The following is an 18,255-nucleotide window of genomic DNA, read 5'->3' as shown; positions in this document are numbered from 1 at the left end:
TGAGATACATGCACTACAGCTGAATGCACTGGCGCTGTCTTTCCTGCTCTAGTTTGTCCTTTGTGGGATGCATCCTTTGCAGTGTCTTTTTTTTGGTTACTTCAGAGAAAAACAAACTGATTTATATTTGTATTTGATGCAGTTGACTCAGACAATCTAAACTACCTAAACTACAGGTTAGAAGGCAATTGGCCTCAGACCAGACCTGCATCCACACCAATCCTCCTCTACCTCCTTTCCCCAGATACAGCTCTGTTGACACCCCTCAGGCCCCTTCTGCCATTGCTCCCCTCTCTTGACCCCCAGAGCCCACCAGCTCACCTCAATCCTGACAGCACTCCCTTGATAATCTGTGCTGTGCCACTCCCACCAGAGCATACCAGTCCTGGAAAGCTGAGCTGCAGTTCAATAATCCTGCCAGATATTTGCTATCTGTCCATCACTACACAAAGACCCCCAGGCTGAGAGTTTCAAATTTGTCAGCAGTTGAGTCTCACATCAGGATTTGAGCCCAGCATTTCCCCAGTTGCTAAGGTCAGCACCTTCACTGCACAGAAACTACTCAGTGGTCCCAAATCAGAGGCCACAGCAATTACCCTCCTCAATGCTTATTAAGACAACATGCCTAAGTCACTTCCATATATAACCTGTTGCCACCCCTCACCTCCTGAGCTACCAGAAACACCAGCCAGAACAAGATGACTATAGAAACTGCATTTGCCTCTGGCTTCTGAGCACCACAGCCAAGTAGGTGAATAGGAGGATGCAGATCACCTTCCTCACCCCTCTGGCTCAGGCTGAAGCATCAACTGAGGCAGATGAAAGGGAAGGCATAATGGTCATATTTTGACTGTACATGGGTAACAGGAAGAAACAGGGATGGTTGTGCCATCAACTAGAAAAGCTGGGAAGAAAAGTTGAGCTGCTCCCTACTGAACCAGAACCATCCCCCACATACACCTTTCCACACCAGTTTGTTCCGTCCCCTACTCCGTCCCACATCTCATGTTTAAACAGCCCTTGCCTACATGGACTAAAGGAATAATTTTACGGCATCTCCAACATTGCATTTCTCATTGTTATTCACTTTTCTCATCAAGTCCCTCCCTATAACCTGAAAGCTCACTCACCTCTCAAGGTCCCAGATTCTCAGAGGTGAGGTGTGTCCACAGCAGGCTGTCCCCGTCACAAATGAGCTGTTTAAAAAAAACAAGCAAACAAAAAACCCACTTACTAATCCTCATGCTCTGAAGAAATAGTGCGTGAGCAAAACAGAGAAAACGTGCTACAAGACAGACTCTGGATTCTGGTTCAAGACTATTTCAGCATATTCTACTGCATTTCACAAGGGGCAAGCAGCAGCAAAGGGAGGTGCTCCAGAGCTCTCAGTAGCTGAGCTTCCCAGATGCAGCAGTTCACAACTGAAGATAATTGGCAGGAGGTAAAGATGTATTTGCATATGCAAAGAGAAAACCTAAAACAGGAGCAGCTGTAAATTGCAACAACATTTTCAAAACAGTTAGCACAGTACTCAGCACATTTCATATACAGTCAGTGCCATAAGCTGAGGAAAGACCCTATGGAAAATTCCCTGTTACTTCCTACTTCGTGTCTCGCTTCTGTTTGCTGGCAACTTCTGAGCACAATCATGAATTGGCTGCAGCATCACAGGCCTAAGGAATCATAGAATAGACATCTCCAGTCCAGCCTGCTCAAAGCAGGGCCAATTTCAAAGCTGGATCAGGTTGCCCTCCCCAGTGCTCAAGCACTCTTTAATAAAAGCAGCACAGCTCTCCTGCAGCAGTATCTGGCTCAGTTCACACTCTCCAGCAGGGTCCATTCCAAAGTCCTCTTTGGTGATGCTATGTTCCTGCTGCACATGCTGGCTCCAGAGATCACCTGACAGCCACCAGCCTCAAACTAGTTGATAAGACAGGAACAAATCCTTAAAATCAAGCAGCAGGAACATGGGTGCTGTGGCTCTCCACACCACACTGCTTGTTTTGTGCCAACTTCCTATCCTCGGTCCAAATAAGAGAAAGCAGCTCATACAAAGCTTTTTAAGTAAGCTATAAATGACCTCTCACAAAGCCACATTTATTGCAGCTACCAAGAATAAAATGCCAAAACTATGTTTAAGTCATTGCAATAAGGATAGCATGAATGCAGGAAACAGAGCCTGCTTTAAATAAAAGCCAGCTCTATGCTTTGCCTAAACATCTTTTGCAGCATGACATGGGGCTGGCAGCTGAAAGAAGAAAGCAAAATAAGGAAAAAATGTCACATCTGTAAAAATAGCAGTTTTTAAACATTTCTTTGATCCTCTACAACTTTCTTCCTTTGGAAGTCAGAAGGTGTCTCCAAGTCTCTACTGTACCAGGAAGGGATTCTTGCAGCGTCCTTGACTTCTGTGAGAAGCACTACTGCTGGTGTTACAAGGCACCCAGCAGCAAAGTGGTGAACATGCACTCAACTCAATCAAAGCCAGAGAAGAGCCATGTGGAAGCTGGGCAGGAACTCAGGACTCTTACTTCTAGCTCTGTGGTTTAGCTGAGCAATTGGCTTCTCCAAATCATAAGGCCAAAGCAGCTCTGCCAATATACTCTGCAAAAGAGGCAAGCAGATAACATCAAGCCATCTCAAAGCCATCTCAAAAGAGCTACAAGAACCAAGGAAGAGCTACAGCTACCAAGGCTCTCTTTTTTTTGCTGGCTTTATCCCTCCAACCCATGATCACATACCTGGAGGTATCCACAAGTCCTGTAACCCTTAGCTGCCCTTTAGGGCTAGACAACACCTGCAGCACCAGAGCTATTTCAAAGTCTCTCCAACCAGGCTGTCTTACATGCAAAATCCCAGGTTCATTGACAGTGCACATGCGATTGACCCAATGCACCTGTAGCACAGGGCTCTGCACAGATGCTGCAGGGTGCACACATTATTATTCTCCGTAGAAGTCCCTAACCGAAGTCCAAGAGTCTAAGAAAAAGCCAATTCTTATCGCTGTGCAGCAGCCACAAGGACCAATTAAGAAAGCGTGCAGGATTTCATACTTGGAAACAAGGTCCCTCCTCAGTACCTGCCTTCTCTCCACCATACTGCAGGACAAGAGGGAACATTTCCCTTTTGCCAATGTCTCCCATCTCAAAGGAAAACAAGGAAGAGATACCCACTCTGACAGCTCAGCAGTCAAACCCCATGTCTGGAAAGCAGCACTTTGGTCAGGGAGTCCCTCAGCTGCAAAGCTAGGTGTTGGGTTCTGTCCCTCCCTCCCCAAACATAATCCATTAATAACTACTAAAGCCAATTACTGTGGTTAGAAACATAATAGCAGTCAGGGAGTCAGTCAAGCAGGCAATTGGGTGCTTAAGTTTTTTCTTTTGGGGGGACAAACTGACTGTGTCCCAGCAGAGAACGCCCTCACGTGGGAGACAGGCCCCTTTGTGCAGAAGGTATGCACAAAGCTTTGATGGTTGCCACAGGTCTAAATTAGCATGGAGGCACACCAACAGGGAGAAAAAGGTGGGAGGAACAGCAAGGTCTAATCCCTGCTCATGCTGTCAGTTCTGGACTTCAGCTTTCCCTCCTCAGTTCTTACCACCCACCCCTCCAAAAAAAACAAAAAAAACCACCCCAAAATAGCATTAGATGAAGAGATTTCTCTCCAGCATCACATACAGGCCTCAGGGCCACAAACAAGTCTCTTCTGGGTAAAGCTGGCTCCATTCAGTCAACAGGAATTTTTTCTCATCCTTCAGCAGGATCAGGTTTGCAGGCCTTATCTTTAACAGGCTGGAGCCCATTAGCAAGCAAAGATAAGAATTCTCCCAGAAGAGTGGGGCACCTTCACTGCCAGGATTAGAAAGCGGCATTCACAAGACATGCACAAGAAGTGGTGCCAATGAGAAATTGTCAAAGCCTGGGAGCGAACTGACCTGGAAGTCTGGACTCCCAGGGGATGATACAGGGCCCCTCACCTTGAGTCTGGTCTGCAGGCATTCACCTTCAGCCCCCAGGCCTCCCATAACTGGGAACTTCACAGGGGTGACAGTTTCACTCCAAGCAAAAGGGCAAGACAAGTCAGCTTTGGTAGGTCTAAAACAACATGCAAACTGGAGCTAAGCAGGTGAAGCCTGGCTCCAAAATTTCTGAAACATTGTTCAGCAGAACTGAAGCCTTTTACCAGACTTGCTTCCTTCAGTTTACCTTCAACAAGGCTTTTTGTCTTTGGAAGCACAGAGCACACACCAAAAACCTCTGACCTAAAGAAGTGCAACATCTTCACAACTGCTCTTGCCAGCTGCCCAAGAGAAACAAATCGAGCTGAGTTACTAGCTTAGTGAGTGTCATTTATTTTGCCTATAATGCTTTCAGGAGTCAAAGATACTGAGGAGTGACTAGATTGGGAAGAGTAGAGCACAAGATACCCTATATGTATGACCGCAGGGATGACCCATCTCTCTGAAGTATATATGATACTACTGATGTACACAGACACTGACCAGACACATCTACATGCTACATAAAAACTTCTATGTCCAAGCTTCAGATGGCCTTGGAGATGCAAAGTCTCTTCCCCGCTAAGCTTTCCTCTGCCCTGTGAAAGCTGCTGGGTACCATGACTACAAGCTCCCTCCAGAAGGCTCCACTAATGGGAAATGAGCACCATTGCAGGGCTTCCATAATGGGGCATGGAAGGCCTGGATCTCCCAGGAGGTGAAAACAAGCAAGCCAACATCACATTTCCATCTCTGCTGTACCAGGAAGGTGAGGATTTTGCAGAGCATTGAGACACACATACTTCATACACAGCATGTTTTTGTTGTCCAAAGCAAGGAATTTTCCAACTCATCTGATACTTGATGTTCTTTTTCCCATTTGAAACTCCCTACTGAGAAGGAGGAGAGAAAAAGAGGAAAAAACCCTCCTCCTGAAGCCAGACCTTCTTCATGCTACAGAAGAGACATTTCATTAGATATCATCCCCCCCACGATAGACGCTGAGCCAGGGGATGAGAGAGAACACACATACTGGCAGTGCTGGTGAAAGAAGCACAAGAACTTCTCTCCATCTGACTGACTTGTGGTTGTTGAAGATCCCATGGCATTTCTGGCAACAACAGTAGTGCTCTGGCTACAGTCCAGCTGCAGTGATCCCATGACTGCTCCCAAGGTGCCAACTACACAGTTTCACCCCACCTGCAGCATCCCTCTTTACCCCATCCTGGACAGAACATTGCCAGATATGGATGAACCAGAGGGAAAGAGATAGCTCCTCATCAGCCCTTTTGGAAAGATGCTGTTTGTCATGAGCCTTGGAAACAGTCTGCACTCCAAAGATACAAATCCCACTGTACAATACATACCTTCCTCACTGTCAACCCAGCCTTCAGAGCAGGCACTGCCTGAGCTGGGAATCCTGCAATGGAAAGTCATTGAAGGATCCTGGGTGAAACAGGCCCTTTCCAATCTCTTCTCTCTAAACTTCCCCCATGCCCCAGGCCTGAGCCGTTCCCCTGTACTGTAAACAGATTGCTTCTCAAGTCCTATTCTGCTCTTTGGGGATTTCAAATCCAGAATCTGCCTGACACGTGCAAGAGCCTGTTCCTTCCTCTTCACACAGTCCCCCGCCCCCTGGAATTGGACATCGTTGTTCCATTTTGGAGACTATTATATACGGAGACTCATCGGACCAGGAAACAAAGAAGTTATTACTTGACAGAGCCCTGCAGCTGGGAATGTGGAAGGCAGGGGGAAAGGAGGGGGAGCACTGAGGGAGACAGAATGGGGGGGCTGGTAGCAGCATTATGAAAGTGATCAACAGAAAGGACAGCTCAAAGATGGGAAACATCTTTTTTAAAAAGTCTCAAGTGGGATGAGAAAAGAAGGAGAGGAGAAAGAAAGTCCAAAATGGAGAGTGGAGAAGAGAGAAAGCAGTTGATGCTGGCGGTGCCATGGGTTAAACACACGGGTCTGTGGGTTTGTGTAGCCTTTGATTCAGGACTGACACGCTTTGGCAAGGGAGGCCACCGGAGCTGTCAAATCCTTCACCAACGTGCCCATCAATTGTATTCAGCTCTCCCCGACCCGCACTGGCATTTTAATTACTGTTGGGTAAACTAATTTGTACAAATGAAGGCAACTCTGCCTAATAGAATATGCAAGCTCTCTGACCTCTGACAGGCGATGACACAAGATACAAAGGAGGCAGAGGAAGGCTTTTTATCAGAGCCTTATTACTCTCTATTACTCCAATTAGTTAAGCTCCAGTGCTCCTAATTGGGGGAAAAAATTGCAATTAAATCAATTTTTGATGGGCTGAAAGTGGGTTACCGAACCGCCCTGCCTGTGAAACACTGATATTATAGCAGCAAAGGTCAAAGTCTTTGTCGGCACCTGTGGGGCCCCCACCTCCCCTCTCTAAGCCCCTCTGTGCCCACCCCCCTCAATACACACACGCAGCTCGCTAAGGCGAATCATTAGAACATGTCATGTCTTATCGCGGCCGCCACCATCCTGCTAACCTCATCAGTTGACATCATTACGGAAGGTAACTCCTCCAGCATGAATACAGTGCTAAGGTCACACAAACTTGATGGAGCCCCTGCTGAAGAGCCCAGGAGGCTGGGGAGCAGATGCAACAGTAACAACATTGTGAAGGGGAGAGGAGGGGGTCAGAAACTCAGCGCAGGCGGTTTTGGCACCTCTAGCATGAGGCTTCTCCAACAGACCAGCTATACACAAATGGAGGGAGACAGCACAGGAAAGTAGGTGCTCCTTCCCCAGGGGCATTTAATTTGCAGGAAGAAGGAGAAAAACACAAAAACCAAAACCACACCATCGGTTTAGCATTTTCTTCTCCATGAGAAAGCAGGCACCACAAACATGCAAGAAGTCCCACCTGCCTTTGATTCAGGCAATGATGGACGAAGCCAGGATTGGGTGGTCATGCAGGGCTGGCGTTGCCCTTTCACTGCCCCAGACTGATCCCTTTAGCCCTACTTTGTGCCTCTTGCAGCATGACCTGAGCATCAAACCAAGCACCTTCAGTACCTTAGAAGTAAGTCAGGACAGCTAGGTTACAGGCTAACAACTCAGTAACCACAAACTGAACAAAAATCAGCAGGTAAGGCAGTTGCACCAAAAGTCTGGCTACTGTTAATGGCCAAAATTACAACTTTCTAGAAAAGGGAACATGGGGAGTGGAAGGCTATTTAGAAGAAGATAAGATTGGAAAAGCTGAAGAAGCCAATGACACATGATATAACTGTCCAAAACCTGAAATAACAAGTGCAGGTTGCATCCAATTTACTACAGCTCTCCAATATCCCTCTGGCTTTTGGCTCCAGACTAAGTCTTTCCATTCCTCAGTCCTCAGGAGCCTTTCCATGCTTTCAGTCCCACATACCACACTCCTCCCACATCCTTGCCATGCAATGATTCAGTTCCAGATCTTCAGTGCAAGGAAAAGAAGGCAAGGTCCATCAAACAGACTTAAATGGTTTTTATCTGTGTTGCTGGCTGCTGTTCTAGGCTCAAGGGTACCCACATTGCACTTTGTTAAAAAGCCTGGTTTCAGGAGTCTGCTGGCAGTCTCCTCAGGTCCCTGTACTACTCCAGACTCAGCACAAAGAAGAGCTGCTAGAGTGCTCTGCAGCTGAGCTTATATTTGGGCCCAACTGCTTGCATGCATGTAAAATAGTCTTGTATTTGGAATCAGTAACAGGACTGAGCTTACCTGAGACCCACTGCAGCATCGCCTCATCTTTGTTCAGCAGTGAATAACATTGCCAAAGAGAACCAGCAGCTGGAGGCAAATGGCCAGGCTTGTTCCACAAACAGACAAGAAAGCTGTGGCACATTTGCTGCTGCTTCTTTGAGCTTTGTGTGCATGCCGCAGCGTCCCTCAAGGCATCAGTCAGCTCAGGGTTGAACTGTGCTCCTGATATGCATCATAAATTGCACACAGAGAAGCTACAGAAGAGCTCTGCCACTCCCCACCAGGAACTCAGCACAGAGAGAAAACAAAATGCGTAAAGATGAATGCATGAACACCACAACATTTACAACCACTATTGCTCCAAGAGGAAATGCCATGCTCTGGCAAGGAGCACCAGTGACACAGGCACGGACGGACAGACAGACTAATAACTCATTCGCATGCTGCCTTGAGCCTCAAGTGGACCACTAGAAAGTGGTCCCCAGAAAGAAGGCATTTGCATTTTGTACTGAAGGGCACTGTAGAGATGCTGGGCAGAAACGGTGAAGTCCCACATTTGAGGCAGAACTCTGGTGCATTTGATAGAAGAAATGCTTACATCATTGCTTCCCATGTCATTTACTACACGCCTCAGAGTAGAGGGAATGTCAGCTTCACCTCTTCAACCCTCCACCTTGGCCTCTAACTTCATACCTTCCTCCAGACTCCAGAGACCCACAGGCTGGAGAACAGAATAAGCTTTTAATATCCTCAAAAGCTCAGTTTCCAGCATGGTAGACAGACCACCCCTACTCTGGCAAGTTGCTTAGCAGGTACCTGACCTAGACACCTCCATCTTGCCTTCATTGCTTTGCAGTTTCACCCCATATTGTCTGCCCCAGTCATCCTATAACGTTCTTCACTGTCCCTTCCCCAGCCCTGCAGAGGCAGACAGATACAGAACATAATCCCTGTTTCTGGAGAAAAACTGAACTCAATGACATTAAGACAGAGATTCCAGACAGGACAGGCACATGCACACAGACCTCTTCCACACTGCAGCACTGAACAGGAAAATATTCTTTCTAGAAACTAGTGAGCCCACCCACAGAACAGTCCTGATGTTCCCAGGGCTGTCTGCATCTAAATATCAACCTCCTTTTCCCCATACTCCACATGACACATGCTTTTAGGGAGAAGCAAATGTCCAGGACAGGACCACATTCAGATTAGCTCTATAAAAGTTGATTGAGGGTCCTGGGTGTTCCTGTACAAGAGGGATATTCAAACAGTATTTTTCACAGTGCTACTGTCATTTTTCAGAACCTCAAACAGAACTGCCTTTGTGATTGCATATTTCTACTGGGCTGATATCAGCCCTACTCTTTTATTAAAGGGAAAGGCTTGATAACCCATGTTTAATGGTGTAAAATAGTTATATGCATGGTATGTCCAACACTCTTCTTCATCCTTCCTCACACCCCAACCTCTGGGCTTGCCAGGCATGGAACGGTTGTTCAGGACAGAGGTATCTGTATGAGAACTCCTGCATCCCTAGCTCTCTCCAGACCCAATTTAATCCCCAACTGATGCTCAAGTTAATACTGTTATTACAGGAAAAAAGAGACTCCTTAACCATAGAAGAAATGTAATCCAGTATGTAACTTGGGCACTGGTCTGAACAATGCGTACCAAACATCAAGGTGGGCAGAAAGCCCGTGCCAAAACCATTTTGCATGTGTATGCTCACCAGGCCTTTCTGTGAATAGAGCTCTCTTTAGAGGCATCCACTGGGGTTACACCTTGGAAGCCAAATCATGAAGAAACATGACTCTGCTGAGGAACCACTTCCAAGTCTAAAAGCTGGGCAGTGCAAGAGATACAGTTCTCTATTCCCACCACAGAAAGCTTTCTCGGGACAAAGAGAGAGATGGAGAAAAGAGCTAGACAGGGAGAGCGAGAGAGAGAACGAGAACCGGGGCGGGGGGGGGGCGTGCGTGAAGGGGAGGGGGGAGGAGAATGAGAGGAGAGAGATGAGAGAGGGAGAGGGAGAGAGGGGGGGAGAGAGGGAGGAAGGGAGTAGGAAGTCTAGGGACTTCCAGGTCAGTCCAAGACTAGGTGGTTAAACACTACTACAGTAGGGTTATTTCAGCTTCAGCTTGTCAGTAACCAGAACAAAACCTCACAGGACATTTTTAATTATCAGAAGCTATAACATTAGAAAGGCAAAGAAAGTCACTACTAAGGCTACATTTGTGTTTTGAGGAGTTTAGGATTTTTTTTGTTTCATGTCCTTTTGCAAGTGCAGGTGAAATAACCACAGCTGGTGTCTGGAGTTCTTTAATTACAGTATGCATTCTCCCTTCCAACATCACTAGGGCAATCTCAGCCATCTGCAGCAACTTCGTCCTATGCTCTACTCTTGCTCTGCTCCCCAGAGCAGCCTTTCAAATACAGACGGACAAGACTGTAGGTACCCGCCAGACAGCATGCTCTACCTCCAACTGCTGCACATGCCATCTGCAATACAGTGCAAGGGAATTGCAAGGTGACTTCAAAAGATCTCCATCTTGAGCAAATCCACTGGCTTTTTGGAACTAATTAAAAGGAAGAAACAGGTGAAGCTGCTGGCTGAGCAGCAGAAAAACACAGTCCCTGGATGAGATACACGCAAAGGTATTAGACATTGGACACTCTGCTCCAGGGATAAGGCAGGGTACCTACAGACCATCACGTTATCTCGGGCAGATCTCCAAAGGTCTGGCACTCAGTCCTCATCCACCCGCACACCCACTTCAAGCCTTCACACCCAGCACCTATCCCCTTCCTACTGGGAAAATGCCATTAGCCTTCCCCCTCACCCCAATGGGGAAGACACCCTGAGCCTGACCCTCACCCACCTCCCCAGATCCAGCAGCCCCCTTGAGCTCAGTGCTCTGGGCCCACACACAGCCTTACAAGAACCTCTGAAGTCCAGCCCTTGCTTTCTCAAAGCCTGCCCAGGTGTAAAGCTCCAGCGATTCCTTTTTCTTTGCCATTTTCCCTCCCTCCTCCCTCTCCTCCTAGCCCCACCAACACTTTCAGGCCACACAGTGAGCCGGGAGTTTGGAGTACACGAGGACCACTGCAGCAGTCGTGCTGTTTCAGGCCCCACCCCACCCCCCCCAACTCAAGACAATTTCTAAGAGCCATTTCTTATCCTCCCCTCTGTGAAATGATTTCTGTTAATTGCCTGGTGGGAATCACTTGTAGGTGGGGGAGACTCTCCCCCACACACACACCCTGGCCCCTAATTGGCTTATTGAAGTTTTAACGGGGCTTTCACCTGGAGAAGCTGGTAATTATTCCCTTCATTCCCCTCTTGCTTGTACCTGTAGCTTCACACTTGGGGCCCGCCTGGCTCCACAGGGGGGACTTTGTTCCCTCTAACTACAGGCCCCACACAAATGGGCCCAGCAGCAGGAGAACGCAGCAAAGTGGTAATTTTCAGCCCAGCGTAATTAGCCAAGGTTCTTTCAGCCCAAACTGCTGAATGGGGAGGGGGCTGCCAGGGAGGGTGCGCCATGTGGGAATGGCGGGACAGGGGCTACTCTCAACAGGCGGACAAAGACCTCTCAGGGGCTCCGATCTGGGGCAAGCAGGAGGAGGGGATTGGAGCGAGACAGCCTGCCTGGCAGAGCAGGGGCACGGTCAGCGGTGGGACACACGCTGAGGAGATCAGCTCATGACAAACATCTTTCCCTCCAGCCCGTGGAACAGGGCAGTGCAGGATGCCAGAAAAGGGGTAAAGGAGAAAAGAGATCCAGTGATGCATGATAGGCGCATGTGAAGAGGCGCAATGCATGACAGATTCTTGAAGGCCTACGCTCCCAGGGCAGGATTTCTAGTCTAGTACCTTTGCACTGAGATTAAGAAAGGCCACAGACTTGGGGACAGGAAATTGGACAGTGCAGGTCCCAGACAGGAGAGCAAGAACTGTGCTGAGGACAGAGTGAGAACTCTTACTGCTGAGAAAAATCAGGGAAGAATCATTCACCTCCTCCAGCATCTGCCCCAAAAGTCAGGCAACAAGCAGAACCAGGACAGCAATGAAGGCTCCAGGTTCTCTTTTTGCTGAGCCATTTCCCATTACTAAAGCAAAACTGCTTTTTGTAGTGGGACCTCACTTATTCCACCTCCCTTTCTGCTACAAGCCTTTGGTTCTGCAAAACCTACCAGAAAACCTGCTGCACTGTGGGTTGACCAAACCACTTGGCTCCCAGTGTATTGCTCCTGTGTTACACCAGACTGGTATCAGTTGTTCCACAAGCCAGAAACCAGCATCCTGTGACACAGTGCCTCTGTTGATTCTCAGGATGTGTCTTCATCTACACTCTCTTTGAGTTATTACTGCTGCCTTCAGGATAGAAATCCTTGTCCTGGGTGGTCAGCTCCAGGGCTGTAGACAAGTTAAAAACCTACTCAGCTGACTTGATGATCACAGCTCCAGTGCAATGGAGTGCAATTTTTTTTTAATGTTAAATTTTAATGTTAAATTTGAAAAAACTCATCTTGTGTCCCTTATGATTGCAGCATCCTACTGGAAAGCAAGAATTGTCACAATCTGAAAGCTTGGACCTTATTCTGCAATGAAGATCAAATGGTAAGCAGGCAAGTGAAAAGATGCCCACTACTTTCATCAGAGCACCAGTTACACAGGAGTGCTGAGCAAGCCCTAGGAGATGATGCAATCACAACAATCCTGACAACAAGAAAAGAAGATCCCCAGAGACTCGAAATGTAGCAAGGAGACAGGCAGCACAAGCCCCAGGGCACAGACCTGCAATTTCTGAGCTGCCCAAAATACACAACTGTGACCCAACACTGCAGCAGGTTGCAAACCAGAGAAGTAAGTTGCCCGATTCCATCCCATGATACTCTGGTTTCTCTTCAGATCATATATATCTTTAACATTTTACTAAAGACTCCCACAGAAAGGTCCATTTTTCAGTTTCAATCCAATTTTTTGCAGCCTCACCCAATCTGCTTTAAGTACTCATCACAGAGATGAGTTCAGCTAGATACTGTGTGCCTTCAGCTCATCAACGCTCAAGACTTTTTCCTTAAAAGCAACCTTGGACACTTCTGAACAAATCATGGTTGCCATGAAATCAATGCCAGCACCTGAGAAGCAGACACCAAGAATAAATATAACTAGACCCAAGCTGACCAGGCCAGTTTCAAGGCTATGCAGAGAAATATAGTGAACGTTCCCAGCACCAGTGGGAAAAGATATGTACTTTTGCCTATACTCATACCTTATCACAAACCTTACAGTGTCCAGGGCTTTTTCTTCTTACAACCCCCACACCCTACAACACGGGGACATGTAGAATTGATTTAAGTAAATACTCCAGCTGTCACTGCTTTGAACGAAAGTCTAAATACATGCCCACGTGTAGAAAATGCTTAAAGAATCATGATGCAAAAGAAGAAAACCTCTCCTATTTTAAAAATATCTTTCTATTTTTTAAGCTTCAGGACTGCCAAGGCCAATCCCAATATATTTTCAGACGTGACTGGCAGAGTTTTCAGTTAACAAGGATTCTTTTAAAAATGTGTATATATAAAGACAGCTTATCTAAACTTTTCCATTATAACATATGACAGAAAATGACTTTTCAATAAGCCAGCAATCCATGCATGCCAGTGAGGTCAGGAGGAGGGGAGAATCCTTTCAGGTTTGCCAGAACAACTAAAATGCAAGAATGTTTCAGTTTAAAAGTAGGGGTGGGAAGGAATGTGTTTCCCTGATGCCACAAGCCACAAATTATTTTTCTCTTATTCCTTTTGCCATACACACACACACAAATACCAAATTCAAACTTCCCAACTTAGGAGAATTTTGAAAAAAGTGATCAGAGTAGCAAGGAAGAAGAGGACTTCTCAACAAACATATACTTTCATCATCTTCCCACAAAGGGCAGCAGTTCTTCTCCATGTCATGCAGAGGCAGGAGCTGTACTTGTTCACGCTTATAGGGGAAAGAAGTCAAATCACTTAAAAACAGAGTGCTTGATCCTCCTCATCTGCTCTATGATATTCAAACAATTTCCAAATGAAGTCTAAATGAGTTGTTCAGTAGGGGAGAAGGAAATAATGCTCAAAGGGGTTTAAGAAGCTAAAGACCAGGAAAGGTGAAAGGAGGGAAGTGTGTATATGTAGCACATGCTGCATACAGAGGGGTCCAAGACACTGAGGCATGGAGACACAGGTGCTCTGTGGAGGAGGTGAGCAAAGCCTCATCTGCATTTAACTCAGCCATGAAATGACTCCTAGAGCTTTCCTGCTCTGATCATTCCAGTCCTGACAGGGACACACTTGCAACAACCTCAATTCACTTGCCTTTAAAGCTCTGGGCAGCTTCCCCCTCCCCAGCTCTCCACTCTATGCAACATGATTGTCTTCATGGTTTTCATGCTAAGTGTTTGGAGCATGTCAACTGTTTGCCCCTAAGTGACCAATATCCTGAACAAAGCACCTGCTCTCCATCTGCAGGTTCAGGGCATGCTTGGTTGTGAGCAAGCACCAGAGTGGGAAGTAAAACCCACCAGTCAGGCCAGAAAGCCCCAGCCCTGTATGCAGAGAAAGGCACACAAGATTTCATTAAACAACCAGACAACACACATTTAAGGCATAAGAATGTTTAGTGGCCATCTCCCACACAGATCCCAAACTACCCAAAAACCCACTGAAAAAGTTTTGCAGGAGCCAGAGCTCAAACATCCTGACATCAATATACAATAAAACACAGGTTCACAGCACAAGTTATCATCTTCACTATCTGTAATCAGGCCAAGATGCAAAGCAGGCCAAGAACTATTGAATTTCAGTGATAACTGAGATTAGCCAGATGAAGATAGGAAAGGGATCAGGCAAAATAGATGCTGTAGAGACAGAGAAAGGACAAGGCAAGAAGGCAAGGAATAATTTATTATGATGCTTAATGTCAGTATTTGGGGAAAAAAATGACACAGAAAATGGAGTAGGAGGGAAAGGATTGTACTGGAAAGGACTGGGGAAAAAGGCCCTTCAGGCATGTCTCCCAAGTCTGCAATGGAACAGAGGATTCCCTAGAACACATTGTCCTTTGATGTCACAAAATATCTGATAAAGGGATACGAAGTACTGCACTGCCTCCTGACCCTCAGTAAGCTGCTGTCGAGGTGAAGCAGGACAACCTGTTGGCAGTCAGTCCTCCAACACTTCAAGGAGCAGAAGTCTGGAAGCTTTAGATGCACAGGCAGCTTTGTGGGCAGGAGTGTGAAACCACAGCTTCCTCCTTTCCTTTCCATGGCCTTCCCTATTCCCACACACTCTGAGAGTTTACAAAGTCTCATCCAAAAACATAGTTATTAAAAGAACCATTTTTACTTGGCAAGTCAAACACCCACATGAAGAAATGCCAGAACCAAGCTCGCTCACACACCCTCCACTGAAATGAGCACGTTACTAAAGTGTCAGTATTTGATTCTGCAGCAAGTTAAGAGCTGTCACTGATCTTTATCATGTGGATACACAAGAACTAATTACATGACCATCAATTCAGGTTAGGCTGCATCTCTGTGGACTCCAGTCAGAGGCTGCACTGGGAGGAAATGACAAGCTTACCACATCTCAGGGATGCCTACATTTTAAGTCCACTCTAAATAACAACTGGCCAGCAAGTACTTGCAACAGTCGTGGTTTGCTACTGCTTCACACAAGGCCACCAATACTAGAGTTGGGGTGGCTTGGGAAAAATACTAAAATCATAAACAGAGCAGAGGGTATCCAGAGGGAGGAATCACTCACTGCATACCCCCATAAGATAGTCAAGCAAAAGGTTTAAAAACAGAACAAAGTGTTTCTTCCTTAGGACACAACACTGAATTGGAAAGGAGCCTACGAAGACCAGAATGTTAACAGTTTCAAAAAGAAGAGATGAGCTGCTCACAGAGCTAGCCTCTGCAAATATGAAAGAAACGCTGATCCAGAGGCAAACTCTAGCCAGGGAAACGCTAACCTCCCCATCACTGGAAGCTGGGAAGGAACAGGCAGGAAAGGATCTTTTTGCATTTGTCTTGTTCCTTACCCTTCTCCCTAGACATCTACTACTGACCACTGCTGGACACCAAATGCTGGGACAGATGGATGCTGGACTGACCCACCATGGCCAGAAGAACATGAGAAATGCCCACCTTGATCAAGCCACGGCCATCTAGCTCACCATTTCATCTGGTAATAGCAGATGCTGTTTAGGAAGAAAATATAAGCTTGGCAACTTTATGTGGTCATTCTCTTTGTACTGCCCCAACATCCACAATTGCCGTACTAAAGATTTTAGAGACTGTATCCCGACCTAGTCCTTCATTATGCACCTGCTATCCGTGAATTTGCCAAATCCCTTTCAAAACTGCTGGCATCATCCACCTCCATAACCTTCTGGAGCAGGAAGTTCACTACATACTGTGTGAAGAAATACTATCTTTTGTCCATTTTAAAGCAATCTCCTAGTAATTTCAAATGTCTCTAGTTCTACTATTGTAGGATTTGGTGAATAACACTTCCACACTCAAGCTTACCCACCACCATCTTACTCTCCATATTTCTTTTCAGGCTGGTTTTACCAGAACTGCCTAATGAAGGCAACCAAATATCAGCACATCAATAACTTCTGCAGAGTGTTTGACTTGGGAACAAATATGGGGAAAGACCACAAAACCGAGATACAAACTAGTAATTCAGCCATCTCTTTGGTACAGAGGAGTGTTCCTCTGCTGTATCTTCTCTTCAGACCCTGTTGGTTCATTGCCCCTTCTGAGGCAAGTTAAGAATTAATTGGTTGCTTCAAGCTTTGAGGCTTCAACCAGTCTCAGTCACTCCTAGACCAACAGGGTCCCGTATGACTGGCTTCACTGCGAGAGCTAGAGAGCCAACACGGGTCTGAGGACCATCAGGGTCTTGCAAACTAATTTGGGAAGCAGAGGATAGAGCCATTGCACAGTGGGAACAGTACTTCACCTGCACTTAATACTACTAAAGTACCTGATACTATCCACCACATACCAGGAGCATGAAGTTCTTGCTCTGCCAGGCTACAAACTTATCTGAAGTGGTCTGCACACAATCCACGTTCCCAGATTGCTCTGAGACCATCAGAAGACAGATGCTAGAGAAACATTATTGCTTTTCTAATTTCTGGAGCAGGTTCCCTTGCTTCCCTGCTGTCAAAGATGAGAAAATCCAGGGGTCATATATGGAAAAGGAAAACATGCTCTAGGCCACATGTGCTAATCAATATTCTGTGCAAGACAGAAAATAAGAAGCAAGAGAAAACCTATTCCATCAGACAGTCCTGCTCCATCCCCATCCCTCATTAAATCAGCCTGGACAGGCAAAGCAGGTCATCGAACAAAGCGCAGGTGCAAAGCTCAAGACAGCTGCACCAGGAGGCAGAGACCAAGCACAACAATAGTAGCAGTTGCTGCTTGGCACAGCTTAGTCTGTAATTGCTTCCTCTGATCAGTTCACTTCTTTATTTAGTCTCCTTTTATTTTTTTTTCTTTTTTTTTGGAGGGAGGGGAAGAGGTACACACACAGATGACCATCAGACTTCTCTTTCCCCTGAAAAAAACAAGCTGTTGGGTTCCAGTTTGCAAACCTCTATCCAGCTCCCACACTAATAAATCTCTGGGACTATCAATCACCTTTGTACAAGTCTCTCTTCTCAAAGGAAATGGGCTCGCTCTCTTCATTAGCTGCCCTTGTCTACCAACCATAGCAGGGCCTCATTTCAAGTACTCTTTGATGGACGGCTAGACTTAGAGGAATATGTATCTCAATCTCAGAGGAGAGAGAACAAGGATTTACTAATTAGACAGGGCAATGCACATTACAAGTTGCTTTAATACCTGGCCCCAAATTAGTCCTGCATCTGCAAAGTGTCAGGATGCCTACAAAGCAGCAAGAGCACATCCCACATGCAGGCATGGGCAGAGATGGTGAACGGAGCATCATGAACCCACAACACCTCTTTAGAGCAAGAAAGTGGTTGCAGCGGTTGTGCTTCATGCAGGTGGGAAGGAAGGTAGAGAAGACCTGACAAATCCCAGATAAAACCACAGAACACACTACAGGCAACACTACACAGAGAGAACAGACTTTCCAGTGTGCCTTCCAGTCTGGAGCAGTCTCACACTTCTCTGAAAAGAAACCAGAGGCAACAGAGCCAAGGAGAGAGTCATAGCCACACAATTCTCTGCACGTTTCCAGTGTCCGATTCCACTCGCAACAGAGATGCAGGATGCCAGCTGCCCAAGGAAGCTGAAGCTTAGCCACAGGCAAGAAGCACTCCGGCATGCTGTATTTTAAACCCTATTAGCACACAAGCCTCCCCCTACTCCTAATCCAAAGATGCAATGCAAAACCTTGTCCCTTGAATTCCCTCTAAGTTATTCTTAGCATCCATTTATACATAAAGATGCACATATAAAGAACATCCATGCATGCCTGTTTCTCAAGTTGGCACAAGCTATT

At 46.4% G+C, this 18,255-nt stretch overlaps 1 protein-coding gene across 2 annotated transcripts in view; it reads right to left on the bottom strand.

Moving 5' to 3' along the window:
* The window catches only part of FBXW4 (F-box and WD repeat domain containing 4), a 63,044-nt gene that overhangs the window by 14,773 nt on the left and 30,016 nt on the right, over positions 1–18,255 (bottom strand). The window contains exon 6 of one of the 2 annotated variants that reach the window (XM_069796823.1): positions 1,131–1,196. The exons of the other annotated variant lie outside the window; for it this stretch is intronic. Within the exon in view, the coding sequence (XP_069652924.1) occupies positions 1,131–1,196 (66 nt within the window). The remainder of the gene's footprint in view (positions 1–1,130; positions 1,197–18,255) is intronic. 2 annotated transcript variants of the gene reach the window in all.

Source organism: Haliaeetus albicilla, chromosome 11 (genome assembly GCF_947461875.1).
Source record: "Haliaeetus albicilla chromosome 11, bHalAlb1.1, whole genome shotgun sequence".
In the NCBI taxonomy this organism is placed as follows: domain Eukaryota; kingdom Metazoa; phylum Chordata; class Aves; order Accipitriformes; family Accipitridae; genus Haliaeetus; species Haliaeetus albicilla.
This window is presented reverse-complemented; position numbering and strand designations above follow the sequence as displayed.